This window comes from Rhinopithecus roxellana, chromosome 14, assembly GCF_007565055.1.
Source record: "Rhinopithecus roxellana isolate Shanxi Qingling chromosome 14, ASM756505v1, whole genome shotgun sequence".
NCBI lineage: Eukaryota > Metazoa > Chordata > Mammalia > Primates > Cercopithecidae > Rhinopithecus > Rhinopithecus roxellana.
In genome coordinates, this window is record NC_044562.1 from 5,514,303 (window position 1) to 5,532,469 (window position 18,167).

Consider the following 18,167-nt stretch of genomic DNA (forward strand, 5'->3'; position numbering starts at 1 on the left):
TTCAAGCATTAGGAAAAGCTTCACTTCCTCTATGAAGTAAACCCTGATGACCTTCACTGATCTTGCTTCCCTCTCAATTCCTAGAACTTGCATAGCCTTCTCCAGAGGTTTCAGTCAGCATGAGATGGCTCAGTTGTATGCCAAAAATGGGTAATATATGTGTGGAGACATTGATCCTCAGGGAAGAAAGGCACAGCATGAATTCGTCTGAGATTTCAGGCCTGTCCCTCCTGTCACAAGCAACCTTCTACAAGAAATTATTGTGCCCTAAAAAATATCTTTGTTTTTGTGTGTTATATTTTGAAAATGGTTGGAATGTTGCAGCTCCATCAGTAGTACTAAGCCTTTCTTTTTCATTGCACAACCCACTCAAACAAAAAGAGATTTCACCTAAAATGCAGGTTTGTTACTAAATTATTTACTTGTAAATCATGTATCTTATTACTGTATTAAAGATGATTTAATATATATACACATGGATAAAAATTTTTTAAAGATGAGAAATAAAAAAGTAGCAGCCAAGATTTTAACGTTTTCTTGCATTGTCTTGGATTTTCTTGGTATCCTAGCCACTCTCTAGAGTGTGTGTGCCAGACTTTGAAGTCACTTGTCTATATGATTTGATATATTTAAAAAAAGTATCTAATCTTGTTCTAAAAATTATTCCATGTAGCTTCCAAAAAATGAGGAAAATGCAAGATGAACAATTAAGATGTGAGGAAATGAATACAAAGAGAAAAAGAAGGAAAAAAATAAGATAATACTAGAGATAAAATGCACATATTATACTTCTATATTTTTGCTAAAAATTAAATTTAATTTTTTTATTATAATAACTAGTGCAAAGAGGGAGGTATGACCAACTTCAGAGCTCACAATCTCTATGTAATTTACAAGAAAAAAAATCAAGGATTACATATCTATGGCATATGACACATATGAACCATATATTTGTCACATGCCAAAGGTATGACCTTTCAAAAGTCACCTTCTTTAATATGTTTTTGGAAGGAAGAAGCTTTGTTATATCACCCCACATTTTTCAATTGCCTTGCAAACAGGAATGTAGCCAGCTTATCAGGAGTGGAGGAGAATCAAAACAAAGTAATCTCTCTCTGAGCTGCCTTGTGCTTTGGCTTGATTCATGCGTAGATTGAGCAGCAGTGATTTCTAAGAGATCTGGTGCTTATGATTTATCAGAATCAGCTGATGGTATTTAACTTTTTTTTTGGCAAGTCAAAGACTTCCCTCAACTGGAGAAAAAACTAACCCCAAATCTGCTATCCTCCCATAGAAGACCAAGTCAACCTCTCTCTCCTTGAAAATCTCTTTAGTAGTGAACCACTAATAGCAAATGGGATAGCAATGGGATTGTAAGGGGACGAGGGGTTGTGTAGCATTTCATAATTGAAATCTCCTTCACAAGATTATTGGTCCTGTTAAATAAAGGTGATTTTCTTCCTATCTGTGCCTTTAATGAGTTAACTAGTAATTCCCTGCCTGTACCCTACTCCTGACTAAGTGGTTTTAATTCTCTGAGTTGTGGCTGCCTCTTTGGTATTTTAAAACATTCCTCAGGCGATTCTAATGAGTAGCCATTTGAGAACTACTGGATCTAAACTATGCAAACACAAGCTGGTTGCCAAGGTTGAGGGGAATGGCTAGAAAGGGTTTTGCTTTGGAAAATGGCTAATCAGAAAGGGGAGAAATGATAAATTGAGATGAAAGGAAAAGGAAGAGGGAGGAGTCAAGGATATGATATGAGGCTGGAACATGACATGAAACTGCCACTGAATCCCGGTGGCAGGTGTGGTCAGAACACCTTTTAAAATAAAGATAGCTAGTTTTCAGTTAGGAATTTTTATGCTATTAAATTAAGTGTCCTTATGGCATGTTTCCAGAAATGCTATTTCACTGTTTGTATTTCATGTTTATATGAATGATTTTACATATCAATATGGGCAAGAGAGTGGGAAGTGAATGAAGAAAAAGGTCTGGTCTTGATATCTGGGTTGAAATGGCACATAACAGGGACAAAATATTACAGCAAGAAACATGATGATTGAAAAATGTAGACATGATATGAGAAAGCTTGCTCCAAAAATATATTTAAAAGAGTAATTTTTGAAAAACTAGAAGATGGTGGCTTGGATTCGTGTTAACTTATATTTCTCAAAATTTTAGAATAGTAAAACAGGTCGCTTAAGAAATTGTGAAAGATTTTAGTTCCCCAAAGAAATCATTATGTTACATAAATTAGAGGTATTAATGCATTACATGGCCTTAAGGCAGTTTTGGTAAATGTTGCAAAAATTATATTCCTGGGCCTACCTATTAAGTTCACTGATGATAAATGACAGTAAAAAAATATGAAGAATGCTTGTATTTCTGACTCAAAAGAGGAAATTTATGTGCAGCCAGATCATCTGGAAGTGATAGTAAATAATTAAAATCTAAGTAAAAGTTGGTAGTTGTGAGGTGACAGGGAGAGGAATATTATTTTTTTCATCTCAATAATTAAAACAAGTGAAGATTCTGTATAAGTATCAGTACTGTGACTGTGTATTTGCTTCCTGCAGCCATAGGCATCTTTTCTATATAGCAAACAAAAGTCAAAGATCCAACAACAAAATTCTAACAACTTTCTCTACAAGGGAATAAAGACTACATTAACTGAAAATAGTGTAATAGCTACATATAATAGCTACATTCTGTGGAATCCAAATCTGAAGTTTATGAAGAAATTGAAACACACTTTATATAGAATTTTTCGCAAGTTAACACATATTTTTGGGGTAGAGTACTGTTGTCTTTATTTTTAAAATATGGGATAGGGTTTAATAGATTCAATAAAATGACAACAAATAAATTAGATAAATTAAACTAAACATAAACTTGTAAATTTTGTTGTTCATACATTGGAACTATCCTTAAATTATTTTTTGTTTTGTGTATCTAATTTGAGATTTAAAAAAAACAAAAAACAAAAAACATTATTTTTTATAGAGATGGAGTATTGCTGTGTTGCCCAGGCTTGTCTCAAACTCCTGGTTTCAAACAATCCTCCCTTCTTGGCCTCCCAAAGTGCTGGGATTACAGGCTTGAGCTACTGTGCCCAGACAAACTTGAGCTTCTTAATGAATTTTATATAAACTCTAAGAAAAGATTACCAGAACTTACTACAAAAGAATCCTCCCTCCCTCCCTCCCTCCCTTCCTCCATTCCTCCCTTCCTTTCTCTATTCCTTCCTTCCTTCCTTCCTTCCTTCCTTCCTTCCTTCCTTCCTTCCTTCTTTCTTTCCTTCCTCCCTGCCCCTCCCCTCCCTCCCTCCCTCCCTCCCTCCTTCCTCTCTCCCTCCCTCCCTCCTTCCTCTCTCCCTCCCTCCTTCCTTCCTCTCTCCCTCCCTCCCTCCTTCCTCTCTCCCTCCCTCCCTCCCTCCCTTCTTCCCTTCCTCCCTTCCTCCCTTCCTCCCATTCCCCCTTCATCCTTCCCTCCTTCCCTTCCTCCTTCCCTTCCCTACCTTTCCTTTTCCTTTCCCTGCCTTGCCTCGCCTTTCCTTGTCTCGCCCTGCCCTGCCCCGCCTCTCCCCTCCCCTCTCCTTCCTTCCTTCCTTCCTTCCTTCCTTCCTTCCTTCCTTCCTTCCTTCCTTCCTTCCTTCCTTCCTTCCTTCCTTCCTTCCTTCCTTCTTTCCTTCCATCTCCTCTCTTTCTTTCACTCTTGTTATAACTCCTCTTAATTCAATAGTCAATAATTCTCAGTCTTTTCATCTTCAAAATTTTTGCGTTACCCATGCTGCACTTGCTACTGTTTGAATAATAATAATAATAATAATAATAATAATAGTAGGAGCTAGGGATGTTCACAACAGTTTGATGTTCTCAAAGTTAAGGTTGGATATAATTATTTTTACCAGAGTTGTGGTTGTTTGTCATATTTATTTTTCCTCCCAGATTCTCAGACCAAAGGACCAAAGCTTGACAATTCATGAGAACTACTCCAAGATATACACCTTTTATACACGTAATATTCATAAAAGATTCATCAAAAAAGCAAGTGTCTTGGGATTTTTCTCTCTCAAACGCTGTCAGCACTGATGAAGAAGATGAAATAATAAACTTCCTTTTATTATTTAATAATAGTTTATCTTGCTTTTATTATTAATAATATTCCTAATAATAAACAGCTTATTATTACACAGTAAAGGGAAGCTTTACATTCTAAAGTCATTGCTTAGTTGAACCTGGTAATTTGCCCCTTATCTGGTAAAGTTAGCACTACCAGCCAAGGTAGATAAGTATATTGAACCAGTCTCTGAAAATAAGAGAATATTCAGAATTTCTGGCTTGTCCAACTGTACTAAGAGGTATTAATGGTTGAATCAGCCAGATATGAAGGGGATGGTAGAGTTCAACAATAATTGAAAAAAGTGTAGATTCTAGATTCTTAATTAGGAGAGCATTGAGATAATTAATGCATTAAAATAAACCCTGTCTACTAAAGGTATCACTCATATATCTCAGCACTTCTACCTCTGGGAAGGTACCCAGTAGAAATGACAGTGTATGTCTCTTCTAAGACATGGAAAAGAAAGAATTTTCATAGCATTAGTTATAATAGATGAAATTGAATATAACCTAAATGTTCAAAATGGATAAATAATTTGTGGCATTTTCACACCATAGAAAAGCAAGATACATTCAACGGAAAAGATGAATCTAATAGTCATAATTTTGAATGAAAGAACAGGCCAAAGAGTACATACTGTAATTTGTCTTTTATCAAAAAATTTAAAGAAAACTAATCTAAGGTACTAGAAGTCAAAATAGCAGCTGCCCACTGGGGAAGAGAAGAGATACTCCCAGAAGACACAGAGGAGCCTGTGTGATGCTGTCAGTGATCTATATCTTGATCAAGGTAGTGGTTACATGGTTGTGTTCCATATGTAAAAGTTCATCAAACTGTACACTTAAGATTTATATACTTAAATATATATAAATTATAATTTACTAAGGCATGACAAAAACGAAAACAGTTTGCCTCAGAAGGAAGTCTCCAGTGGTATGTTAAAAGTAAATCTTTGATCCAATTCAACACATTTGTCAGTAGCTTGAATAAAGATGAAGCAAACCTACGTATCAAATTTGTGGATATCACAAAAAAGTTTCATTGTGTAACATATGATTTTTTAAAATGTCAACAGGCAGGATTCATGATCTCGTTTAACAAGCTGACATTTAATAGGATAAATGTAAAGTCCTATAGTTTAAAAAGAAATGTGACATAAAAGCCATGAGTAGCATGTTCTGGGAAAAATCATATGCTTTATCATTTTTAGAATCAGGCAAACAGAGCTAATTAAAGTGAGCAAAAACTACAGGGGAAAAGGAAGATCGTAACAGCTAACATAGGACTGTACATTGAGATACTGTATTCCCTTTATGTGAAAGTAAAAAATAAAATCTTAGCCTTAGAAGATCATAGCTAGAAGAGATCCTAAAGTTTATCTAAATTCTGCCTTCTGTTATTTAAATACGTAGATGTAGTTTTTACATGCATATATTTATATTTTTATTCATATTTATATATGAGGAAAATGGGGCCTGAAGAGAAAAAGTAACTTTGTGAGATGTTCATGGTAAATGCAGAACCGCGATAAGAACCTAGCCCTGGACTCCTTGTTTTCTACCCTGTTATTGTATCTTCTTAGTGTGCTGGTGATTATTTTAGGACAGAGCATCATGGTAAGCTTATATATTATATTTTACCTGTCATTTTTATTGATTTATGCTGTTTTCTGAAATAGAATGTACATTTAGGCCAGAAAACCTAACTCTGAATTTTCTAGGACCTAAAAGCCCATAATAACGCAGAGTAGAGTGTTTTCACAACAGATGGTCAACAAGTGTTTGTTAATTAATCATAAGAATGCAGACAAGGGTGAAATAACTTTAAAACACTTTTATTTCCCTTTTCTTATTATCAGACAGCACCCTGCATGATTTAGTCTCTAAATACTCAGGGAAAACTTTTCTCTCAACTCAAAAAGTGTAATATTTCTCATTGTCAAAAGGTCTTTCCCTTGTTTTACAGACAAATATAATTATGGCAATATATGGTTTTCCCTTTAATTCTGACTTTAATTATAATTGTAATGCACAATAGCTGGTTGCTGATTTCCCTATATGGTCATTCCTGAAAATGACTTCAAAGACTCATATTTGTCTTATTGTATCTGTAGAGAGATAATTATAATTGTTATTATCTTAAATTACAAATTCTATTTTCCAATCCTGTGATTATATTATACATTACCAAATTACCATATGTCTTAAGATAGTTTATTTTTAATTTTACTCTAGAATGTAAACCAAGTGATTATCGGGATAGTGCCTGTTATGATCACCACCATATTTTATGCCTACAATAATTCTTAGCACAAACTAATAATTCTATAAGTATCTATTGAATGGAGGTAATTAAAGTTAAGAAACATATTTGGAAATAAGTATCAGGACACGTTTCTGAAAATCTTCTCTTTCTGTCTTTACATCTATCTCCTTTTTGTATCTTTGCAGTTTGTTGTAAAATGTTATCCTCTTTCAACTTGATTCTTTTCCTAATTAAATCATTCTTTACCTAATTTGTGCTTATTTTGCAGATGTTCTGAGATGTTAGAAAACATGTTTTCCAATCTTAGCAAACATTTGATCTAATGTGTGTTTTTGTGGGTATACAACATATATGTGAAAAAATTGATGAGGAAAAGGGATTTGGGCACCACTGTGTGGTTTAATTCTTCTATATTCTTGGTTCTCCTTAATGCATCATCACATGATTAATTTACTCATCAATTTCCCAAATGTACCTAACAGAAAGAATACAAGAAAATGTATTAGTTTTCCAGTGCTGTGATCTCATGGTCTTTACCATTTAGAGATAGCCTCAGTATTACAAAGTGTCTATAGTATATGTGACCATATTGAGAAAAGTTGGGTCAGATGCAGTCCTTATCCAAGAAATATTTAATGGTCTAGTTCTAGGAAGAAATGCAAAAAATGCAATTTCAGTTCAATGTGACAAAGATATGTTCAAGATGTCATGGTGTATATGGAAAGGAATGCTTTATCATATAATGATTAAATTTTTTATTTAATATTGATTAAAATTTTGCAGCACTGACAAAGCTATTAGAAAATAATATGAAATGAAGAGGTGCCTTTTTTTTTTTATTGCAAAGATTGTTCTGATTTTCTTCTTTGAATTCCTGCAAAAATACTTGCACATGCTCCTCATCTTACACTATTTCTGGTTGTTAGCCATTTCTTCATGTCCATACCTTCTGTTCCTTAATGAGCTAATAAGCATTTTTATGGCAAGAGATGTGTTTTCTTTGTATCTGCCTCCCAACCAGTCTTTATTCAGCATATCACATTACCTTATTACTCACTAAATGCTTACGTTGAGCTTATTATGTGCCAGAAAGTATTCCAGATAACCAGCCATAAAGCAGCAAATGAAATAAAGTCCCAGCCCTCAAAGAAATTACATTCTGTGAGACAAAAGAGAAACTCAACAAACCAACCAACAAATATATAATGTATTTGATAATGATAAGTGTTATGGAGGAAAATATGTTTTGGTAAGAGGGAATAGAGCATGGTAAAAGAATAATTTTTATAGAATACTCAAGAAAGTTTCAATAAGCAGGGGATATTTGAGCTAAGACAGCTGAGATATCTTGGGGGAAAACATTCAAGACAAAAAAAGATATTATATGAAGACTCTTGTACTGAAGAATATTTTCTTTTAGGAACAGGAAGATCTGTTACTAGAGATGGGTAAGTGAGGGCAAGAGTGGAAGGAAATCAGGTGAGGGAGGGTTGGAGGGAGTTGATAGATCATGAAACTCTTGAGAAGGAACCTTAATTTTACCTTGAATGAGATGGGAAGTGACTAGAGAGTTTGGTGTGAAACAGCGGAGAGAAATTCTTATTTACATTTTTTTTTTTTTTGTGGAAATGTCTCCATTCTAACTTATTTATATTTTAAAAGTATATCTGTAGCTATACTTTTCTAAATGGCAAAGCAAGACTCATATGGAAAGGGAAGTACAGGAGCAAAAGTGGTAGCTAGGCAATCAATTAAAAGGCTGTTGCAAGACTTCGGGTGATAGTGGTTATTGGTTTGGTTACAACATAAGTAGTAGATGGTGTGAGGTGGTTGGATAATGGATATGTTTTGAAAGAAGGAAAAAGTGAACAAAAATACTTGGTAACGGATTAAATGTGAGAGTATCTGGTGATTGATTGGAAGTGGTATATGTGCAAACATAATCAGGACAATCCTGATGTTTTTAGTCTAAGAAACAGAGGATGGAGGTGCCAACTATCACACCACCATGGAAAGGGGAGTTATCTGGTTGAAGACTTCAAGAGAAGCATGTTTCATTCAGAATTTGTCCATTGTACATCAAGAATTCCTTATCTACAAACAAGCAGAGAAACAAAGGAGACAGTTGGACATACGGGTCTAATGTTTAGGGAAGAAGATTAGACTCAACATGCAATGCTTAGTATTTATGCAAAAATAAGACTTATTTCTGTTGATTGATTCCCTGGTTCAATAATGAAAAAAAATGTTAATTGATGCTTTTGCAAAACGAGAAAATCAAACAAATCCTTGCTTCCCAGACATATATTTGGATAGGGTATCTCTGATGTGTCTGACTTAACCATTGTTGAGAACAAGGACTATTTGCACTCTTTTCCTGAACTGGTAAAAGTAGACTATATTTCATTTGAAACAGAGCCTCAAAGCTTGCTGATAAATGGCTTTATTATACTAATTACATTTTCTTTATTTCCATAGTCTGTCAGTGTGCCAGAGGGAAATTTTATTGGTCTTAAAGGATTTGTTCTTCAAATGGCCATGTAGGTCGCAACACAAAAACTTACTTAGTTGCTGGCAAATTTATTATTTAATGATTTGTCCCCAGTGTCTTTCTGGTGGCTGTGTTTAAAATCATTGGTCTATAATTACCACCTTTTATGCATATGCATGCACATATATTTCATTTATAGTCTTTAGACACATTTTTCATTCAAGTATTCAAAAAGTACTCTTATTTAAAGACTCTGTGATCATGTAGAACAATTCTTCAAGTATTCTTAAGCCCATCTGGACAAAGAGAGTTTGAAAAATAATGTAAGGGTCTTGTAGTTGACATTTGAGAAACTCATACCTTAGAAGGAATAATTGGATTGTAAGGCATTTTAAATACTTTGTGCATTCTGAGTAGCCTTATGCTTAAAACACTCTTGATATAATTGAAATGCTTGTATGTTTCTTTCTGTCCTCTCTCTACTTTGAAGTTTTGTGGAGTTGATTATCCCTAGTAGTATTATTTTTAAAAGAAGATTCAGACACAAGTATAGCATGAAGAGAAAAATTGTGGTCCAAAATAACGTGATTTGGAATCAAAGTTGCAAATTCATGCAGGATAAGGATTCATTGAGTTAAGATAAGTAGAGAAATTAATAAAAACCAATAAACAATGCAATAGATTATTTCCATAATTTTCAAAAAATACTTCAAAAATCATTTGACTGAAATATAGGTTCTTTCATGTTTTCATGCTTTTTTTTAAACTATTTGTATTAGTAAATTATTCTGAAGAATACTTAAAATCTAGCATACCCAGGATGATATCCTAAAAGATACAGTTACAATATGATCCTAACACCTGCATTGATACCTTTTCTAGTGTGTGTATATATTTTTTTTTCTGTGTCTTATCCATAGAAAATGATACCATCTACTGGACAGACATGGGCTTCAATAAAATTAGCCGCGCTAAAAGAGATCAGACTTGGAAAGAAGATATCATTACCAATGGCTTGGGAAGAGTGGAAGGGATAGCTATTGACTGGATTGCTGGTATAATCCATGGCTTTTTATCTTTTTGTTTCACACCTATTTTGTTAGGGGCTCAAACTGCTTCATAAAAAATCTTTTCTAACTCGTAACAGTGTTTTTTTCTTTTTTTCTTTTTTTTTTTTTTGTACTTCCAGCCACAGGGGTAAATAGTTTCCTTTGCTTTTGGCTTCGCTCCTTCTAATGCTTTTGAGCCTTTGGATGAGGGTTTTTATGTAGAAGTAGATTGTGTAGTGTTAACTTTGCCCAAATCTCCTGAGAGCTCCATAGGCAGGTAAACAAAAGTGTTAGAAGTTCTCTTTTGCTTGAAGTCAGTAGAAAGTTAAAATAGGTCTTTTCCTTAGGTAGGAGAAGTTTCAACTTCTTTTTACCATGTAAATATATCATTATATGGTTTAAACCAGAGATGTGTGAGATTACGTTTGAAAGTATTTGCATATTAGTTTATTTACAGCTTTCTGCTTAGGAAACACTTTTAAAAAAGAATGTAGGAAGTAAACAGTTTTTTAGTAGTTATGTGAATGCTCAGAAATTTAATTTTAGTCATAACAAGTACATTTTTTTTTCTCAAAACTCTATTATAAACACCTCTATTATTTCTCCTAGGTAACATATATTGGACAGATCATGGTTTCAACTTAATTGAAGTTGCAAGACTCAATGGTTCTTTCCGTTATGTAATTATTTCCCAAGGCCTGGATCAACCAAGATCTATAGCTGTGCACCCAGAGAAAGGGTAATTTTAAGATTTACATATATCTTCCAAGTTTTAAGTGAGTTTCCTAAATTTTGCTGAAAAAAAAAAATTAATTACTTCTAGCTGTTATGTCTGAGATAAAATCAAGAATATCTTACCTAAGCGGAAAAAAATGTTTATATTCACTTTGTTCATATAATTTAGTGCATATTTGATGAAGTCACATTTATTACAGATTTCTTTTATGTGTGTGTAAATCCAAATAAAGGCACCAACATGATTCTAGATTCTCAATTTAAAGCTCTTCCCTAGAATTGTTTACATAATTAGGTATTCAATTATGTATTGAATGAGTAAAATAGCCATTTGCTAGCCCTCCTTGCTCTCCAATATTTCTAAAATTTCCATGTTTATTTATATGTCTATGGTTGTCAAACATGTTCATCTCAAACATTTTTTTCTTCTCCTTTTTTCTTCTTCTTCTTTTTTTTGTTTTGAGTTCTAAATAAGTATAACTATTTGTTTTGACATTTTCATTTGGATGAAATGTACATATATAAAACTGTACATATATAAAACTGAAATAAATTTAATCTGCCACCAAGTTAGGCTTGGTTTTTCTTCTAAATAAGTCTATTATCAATGCACCATTCTCTATCTTTATCTTTACCCTAATTAAATTTGATATTATCTTATATACTCAATAACATTGCAGTCTATCTCCTAAACTCACCAAAGCCTAGAGTGATTTTTTTAAAAATATACATCTGCTTATTTAAAGTCTTTCAATGAATTTTTATTGCTTTATGTGTAAAGTCCAAAGCCTCTGTTATGATCCTTCTTAATCAGACTCTAATAATTTTGAGCCTGAAACTCCTGTTACTGTCTTTTTCCTTTCTCAATCTCTGTTTGTCTTCTCTTAATTTTTAAAATATTTCTTATTCTATTCCACTTCCAGCCTTTGCCAACCTCTCCCTTTTACCTGCAATGCTCTTCTTCTGTTTTTATGTTGTTAAATTTTATTTGACCTTACTTGGCTTTGAAAATAGTTTAGATTGTTGTATGGACCCATAGCACCTAGTATTTTTATTTTATACATTATTTGTACTAATATTTATTCATTTACCTGGTAGCTATATGTGTTTTTGTTTGTCTGTTTTTGAGACAGACTGGCATTCTATTGCCTAGGCTGGAGTGCAGTGGTGCAATCACAGTGTTGGGATTACAGGCATGAGCCACTGTGCCTGGCTGTAATAAATTATTATAGCCTTAAAAGATAAAATTTGACCAATTGCTTGACTGTGAATCATTATTCTAAGGCAAGAAGGAATATAGTTTGAAAGCTATGCAATCCCATAGATACACTGGAAATGGATGTTTAGTTTGTTTCTAATAAAGAATTTCTTTGCTTCATAGTTGCAATAAGTCGATTTATATTGTATAGAACCCCTTGTGTCTGCCCTATTATAGATTCATACAGCTCAATTTAACAAGCCTCTTGCTGCTACATGTCAATCTGTGGATTTCCTTTCATTTTTATTCAAACCCATTGTAGACCCTTAAGTTGATATTCCAGAGCTTCTTTTTCTTAAGTACCTCTTATCTCTCCACATCCATCTTAGCATATGACTATACCTACTTGTCTCTAGCTTGATTGAGAGCATTAGGCAAAAGAATCTTCATATACTCTAGTTTTTATCAATTTATTCAATGAACATTTATTGAGTGCTAGGCACTGTGTGCCAGGACATGTCAGCATCCATCCATGTCATCCTCAGCCTTCAGTTCAATACATCTTGACAACATACTAGTACATATGAAAGACACTTGCAGACACTGTGAAGTGTGCTGGCGTGAATAAGATGCTGCCTCTATTCACAGTGAGTTTTCTGTTTAAACTGAAAATTTAAACAAGTACACATTTCAGTTACAGGAATAGCGTCACTTTGTAAAGACTTATTTTCAGGCACAATAAAAGACTAATTGATCAAACTCAAATTTAAAGCTCATATCCAAATGTCATGTTGAAGTAATAAGTTTCATAAGATCACTATAAAATTATCTTGCGTTTAATGCAAAAATGATAGCATATAATTAGAGCAGGTAGTAAAAATGAGGGTGGTAGCAGCAATAATAGTGACTAGTAGAAGTTTTATGGAGGAGGTTGAAAGGAAAAGGAGGTTTCTGAGGTGGGATAGGTATATATTGCATGAAGAAGAAATAGAATAATTAAATATTTGGTAGTGACACCATCACCAAGAGTATAGGTACATGAGTTACACATAGGGAAGAGTAGGTGATGTGGCTGGAAGAAAACTTGGGTCCATACAATAGTTGGTAGGACTCCCTATATATTTTTAAAAAAATGTCGGGGTCATGCCTTCTCCAGTTTACCAAGTGAACTCCAAACCAGTCCTGGACCCTCTTACCTCAACCTTCCCTTGGTCTCAAACAAAACATAGAAGCTAAGATCAGAGGTGTGATGAGAGTCTATTGAAGTTGTAACATTCTTTAACGCAAAGAATCCTTAAGAATGGTAATTTATCATCCCTGTGGATTAGACAAAAGGGTTCTTTTCCTGCCCTCAAGCCAAGTAATGAAGAGAGCTAAGAGACAAATATGTAAGAGGGAGGCTAAAATAAAGAGAAAATAGCAGTAAATGAAAAAAAAATTCTATACTTTTTCACTGCAAATCCCAATGCCAAAGGGAGTCAGATCAAATTTGGAGAGAGGGAAGAGAATGTGCTCTAAAATTAATCTTAACTGCATGATACTGTTCACTTAATGGTAATTGGCTGGGACGTTATGGGATCTTTCTGAGACAGCAAAGTTTGGAGAGGAAATACTCAGTAGAGCACACATGGAATCAGTAGTTGGATAAATATAAAGTCATTTCTTACTTATTCCAACAGAGTTCAGGCTCTGTAATAAACTGTGATAGCATATGAGGTTATCCAAGAAAGAGTGCCCGAAAAAGAAGTTTAGTAACAAAAATGAAGAATGCTTACAGATAGGGGATAAAATGATTAGGAGAGAGAGAAAAAGAACAACAAACAAACAAGAACAGCCATTTTGAGTCTTTGGAAATTACTGAACTGTAAAAGTCAAGGGAAGAGAGTTTAAGGAACAGTGTGCCAGCAATAAAGAGGTCAGGAGAGAGAAAAAGCAGAGAACAGAACATGTAATGAGGATGGTATTGCCTATCTTTATCAGCTTCAGATTATGAGTAAAGATAGAAGCCAAATATAAAGAGTAGATAAAAGAATAATTAGAAAGTGGAGCTAGCAGATACAGAATAAACTGATGGAAACTGGGTGATGAAGGGAAAGAGAAGAAATAGAAGATACGTTGAGGAGATTGTAGGGTATAAGGTTTTTCCTAATATGGGGATATTGCACACATTCATAGGCAAAGGGGAAATAAACTAGTTGGAAGAAAGAGGATGGAAATGATTGTAAAGGGGAGACAAATTCCAGGGAGCATAGGAGGAGCCTTGACAAGGAAGAAACAATAGGGCAGAGCAGGAGGAATCAAGACAGAAAGCAGGGAGGCAAGATTTGTATCTTACATTGGGTATCCCAGAAAGAGATTCTAGAATGGGAAGTCAACTCAGGACCTGAAAGAAGCGTAGTCAGTTGAAAAGGGGAAGAAAGAGATTAAGCAAATATTTAATTTTGAACATAATCTTGGCCTCAGACTGATTCCTAGAGGGACTCTAGAGTCTAAACTTTACCTCACAGTGATGGAACTTGGTATTCAGACTCCCAAGTAGTCAGCCAGTGGATAAGGGCCACTCTGGGAAAACAGATGCTCTCAACATTTCTGCCTGTCAGTACTTGTGGGAGAAAAGATTCAAGTGGCCCAAGGATAATCCTCCAAAGAAAGTTGTCTGTGTGAGCTGTTAGGGACAAAGGTCATTTGAGAGCTCAGAAATGGTAAACAGCATCTGAGGTTGTTTATATGGAGCACTGATGGTGTCCACTACAGTTTGGAGTCCCCACTTAGACATTTATTATTTTTACCTTTGCCTTTGAGGTATTTCTAAATTTCTTGGTCTCAAATGCCTGTATCCCTTTTTGTTAATTGGGAGGATTAAATGAGGTGGGTGCTAGTTCTTTTCCCCTTCAGAGATGGAGTGAAAGAAGAGATAGAATGTGGAGATCAAATGTATTTTAGAGATTAAATTGATGAAATTGAAGAAAGTCACAGCAGATAGTCTATATTTCTAAGGTTATCAGCTTTAAGTGAATAGGTTAAGTTTTGCCAAAGCTATTGTAGTCAGTATTTCCCACAATAATGAATCAAAGAATTTTCAAGCAACATGAGACTAGCTGGGATGTATTTCTAGAATCTAACCAGGAATTTTATATAACATTGAATAATAATGCTTGCCAATGTACAGGTAGTAAAGAAAAGAAAAAGAAAATATGTACCAAAAGGACCAAAAGGTTATAGATCAAAGTTGGCAGTTGTAGTGAGTTAACTTTGAGTTACCAATCAGGTGGTGAGGCCTGCAAGCTCGTGGTGGAATAGTGGGAAGTCAAGAGTAGACCAGGGTAGGAGTAGAGAGATAAGGTCCAGCTGGTATGAGTGACCCACACAGCTCTATACATTAAGTGAAGATGATGCTAGAGAGGTCCCTGGAGCAATAGAGACGAGGTACTATGAGCTTGGGTGTTCGCACGTCATTAAGTTCCATAGAATGTCAGCAGTGGAAGGAGAAGATGAAAAAGCTGCCAGCCAGTGGTAAAGCAATAAATAAATGGTGTGTAATTGTGAGATGATAATGCAGTCAGGGAAAACAGAATATGTGAATTCTTGCTGTAAATGTTTAAGTGAGTATAACCTCAGAGAAAGGTTTCTTTCTTCCTTAAAATGACTTCTCTACTTCTATTCTGGATACAAATGTCTCCTCAGGCATTTCATGCAAAAACCATTCTCTTCTATTTTATCATCCTTAACTTGTTCCTTTCAATGAAGCCTTTCCGTTTTGCTTTCAGATAGACTCAGGTCACTCTCATTAGATAACACATTACTAATGTTATTACTTTCCACATGTTTTCTTCTCAACTTCTCAGAATCATGATCTATATCCATTGTCTCATCGTTTAACTCCTAAAATGGGTTTCAGCTTCTGTTGTTTTACAGGAATTTGTAAATTTATTTGCAGCCAAATCCAGGACAGTTTTCTACATTGATAGTCTATCCAAGAACCCCTATTTTTCTTTAGCCTTCTCTGACCCTGTGTTTTCTGGTTTTCTCTGAGGCCGCTCTACATAGCTCCTGTGAGCATTATATTTTATTATCTTTCTTCTCATTTAAGGCTTTGTGTGCCATTCTCTCTGTTATTATATTTATCTTTTAAACCCATCTAATCCCATGTTTTTAAAATGTAAATCATTCTTATATAGTGAAATGTAAAAATATAATAAATACATGCAAAATAGCAATAAAATATCTTCACCCCTTTATTTATATTTCTGATATCCTTTACAGTTATTTATTTGAATATCTGTCACTGAAACTTAACATGTCCTCCTACCTCTCATCTACTGCCTTCTTTTCTTAAAAATGGTATTTCTTGGCCGGGCGCGGTGGCTCAAGCCTGTAATCCCAGCACTTTGGGAGGCCGAGACGGGTGGATCGCGAGGTCAGGAGATCGAGACCATCCTGGCTAACACGGTGAAACCCCGTCTCTACTAAAAAATACAAAAAACTAGCCGGGCGAGGTGGCGGGCGCCTGTAGTCCCAGCTACTCGGGAGGCTGAGGCAGGAGAATGGCGTAAACCCGGGAGGCAGAGCTTGCAGTGAGCTGAGATCCGGCCACTGCACTCCAGCCTGGGCGACAGAGTGAGACTCCATCTCAAAAAAAAAAAAAAAAAAAAAAAAAAAAAAAAAAAAAAAAAAAAAAAAAAAAATTGGTATCTCTTTTTGTGTTATCACAAAAGAGGTTGAAACTTTAGATTTTCTAGTATTTTTTCATCACCTATTTCCATCTGTCAACAAGTCTTCTCGTTTCTTTGCTCCAGATGATTGTTAGATTTTTGTAATTTCTCTCCATTGCAACTACCAGCTCAGCACTGACTCAGCAGGAGGATCTCAGTAAATATTCTTGATTTCTTAATTTTGAGACCTCAAAACGAGAATTACATGTGAGTCCACAAAACAAGAAATCTTTGACATATGTAGCAATATTTAAATATTATTTTCCCATATACTTTTACTTCTTGTTAAAAGCATTTTTAAAATATTACTTATGTCACATGGATACATTTTTTCCATATTTATAGTTAATACTAGATATACTCATTTAAGTGTTAAACTTATTTCCAGGAAGTATTTATTATTGCTTGGAAATATTAGAGATATATGTCTCCCTATACTTTTTCCATATGTTTATTGACTTGAATTTAGAGAGAAAATAAAATATTTAAAAATGAAGTCTTGTAAAATTATTCAAACATTGATTTCCAGGTAATATTACATAGACATTTAAGTGTCAACATTTATATCGTAGGAATAAAGTACAGTATTTTAATATTCTGTTTGAAGCTAAAACATGGCAGATGGTATTGCCAAGGGAAAATGCCAACCACAATGGAGTGAATTAGCTGAATTCAAAATAAAAACATGCCTTGAAAAGTGGGCATGAATCCTGTTTTTGAACAATAGAGACTTGAACTCTTTTAAAATGTAGCCAAATGCAAAATAGGAATCATGTATGAGTTTAGTTTAGCTTAAAAAATCAGTTTCTTTCATCTCTCATTGACTCCTCCTCCTCCTCCTCCTTTTCCTGTTCTTCTTCTTCCTCCTCCTCCCTTCCTTTCCCCTCCCCTTCCTCCTCCTCTTCCACTTCCTCTTCCTCCTCTGGTATTACTTGCTTTGTGAAAATTGAAATATAATAATTTTCTCCATGCTAAGAAGTCATTTAATACTAACAACAAAAAGACGTATAGGAAGACCCATTATGATGTTAAAAATTTTGGTTAACTTCCCATGGTATGTAATCTCTAACTGAAACACACATACTGTAATTTTGTTTTATTTCCTTTTAAGCACCAGGATATATGGTGCCTCTCTTAATTTAGCTCTATACTTCTGTAACTATAAATAATGTACTGAAAAGTTTTTCTTTCCATAGCAAAGATTCAAATTGACATAGGATCTCGCTGTTCTATAAGTACATATTTTCAAATGGTCTTTGATTATGTATATAATTTTTAGTATGCTCAACAATATATAAAAGGTCTTGGTTGACAGCTTAACACCTGTTAAGATAACAACAGTGTAGTGTAGTTTGATACCATCTCTTAGAGTATATTTTGCATCTTAAAGCAAGGGAACACATATATAAAGGAAATGGAATAAATTTGATTTACCATAGGAATGATGCTGGGTAAGATAGGTTGCAAGTCATGAAACAAATTAAAAACTTCTGTGTAATATTTTGATAATTCTAAGTCAGCTCATGAGCTCTAGAAGTATAAGCTCTGGGCAGCTACATGTTAAATATTTGGTAAATTCATTGTTATATGAA

The 18,167-nt window shown here is 34.4% G+C and overlaps 1 protein-coding gene across 1 annotated transcript in view; it reads left to right on the forward strand.

Annotated features, from left to right (window-relative positions):
- LRP1B (LDL receptor related protein 1B) overlaps nt 1–18,167 on the forward strand; it is a 2,016,348-nt gene that overhangs the window by 1,478,251 nt on the left and 519,930 nt on the right. The window contains exons 36-37 of the mRNA XM_030916410.1: nt 9,802–9,936; nt 10,540–10,669. Coding sequence (XP_030772270.1) covers nt 9,802–9,936; nt 10,540–10,669 — 265 coding nt within the window. The remainder of the gene's footprint in view (nt 1–9,801; nt 9,937–10,539; nt 10,670–18,167) is intronic.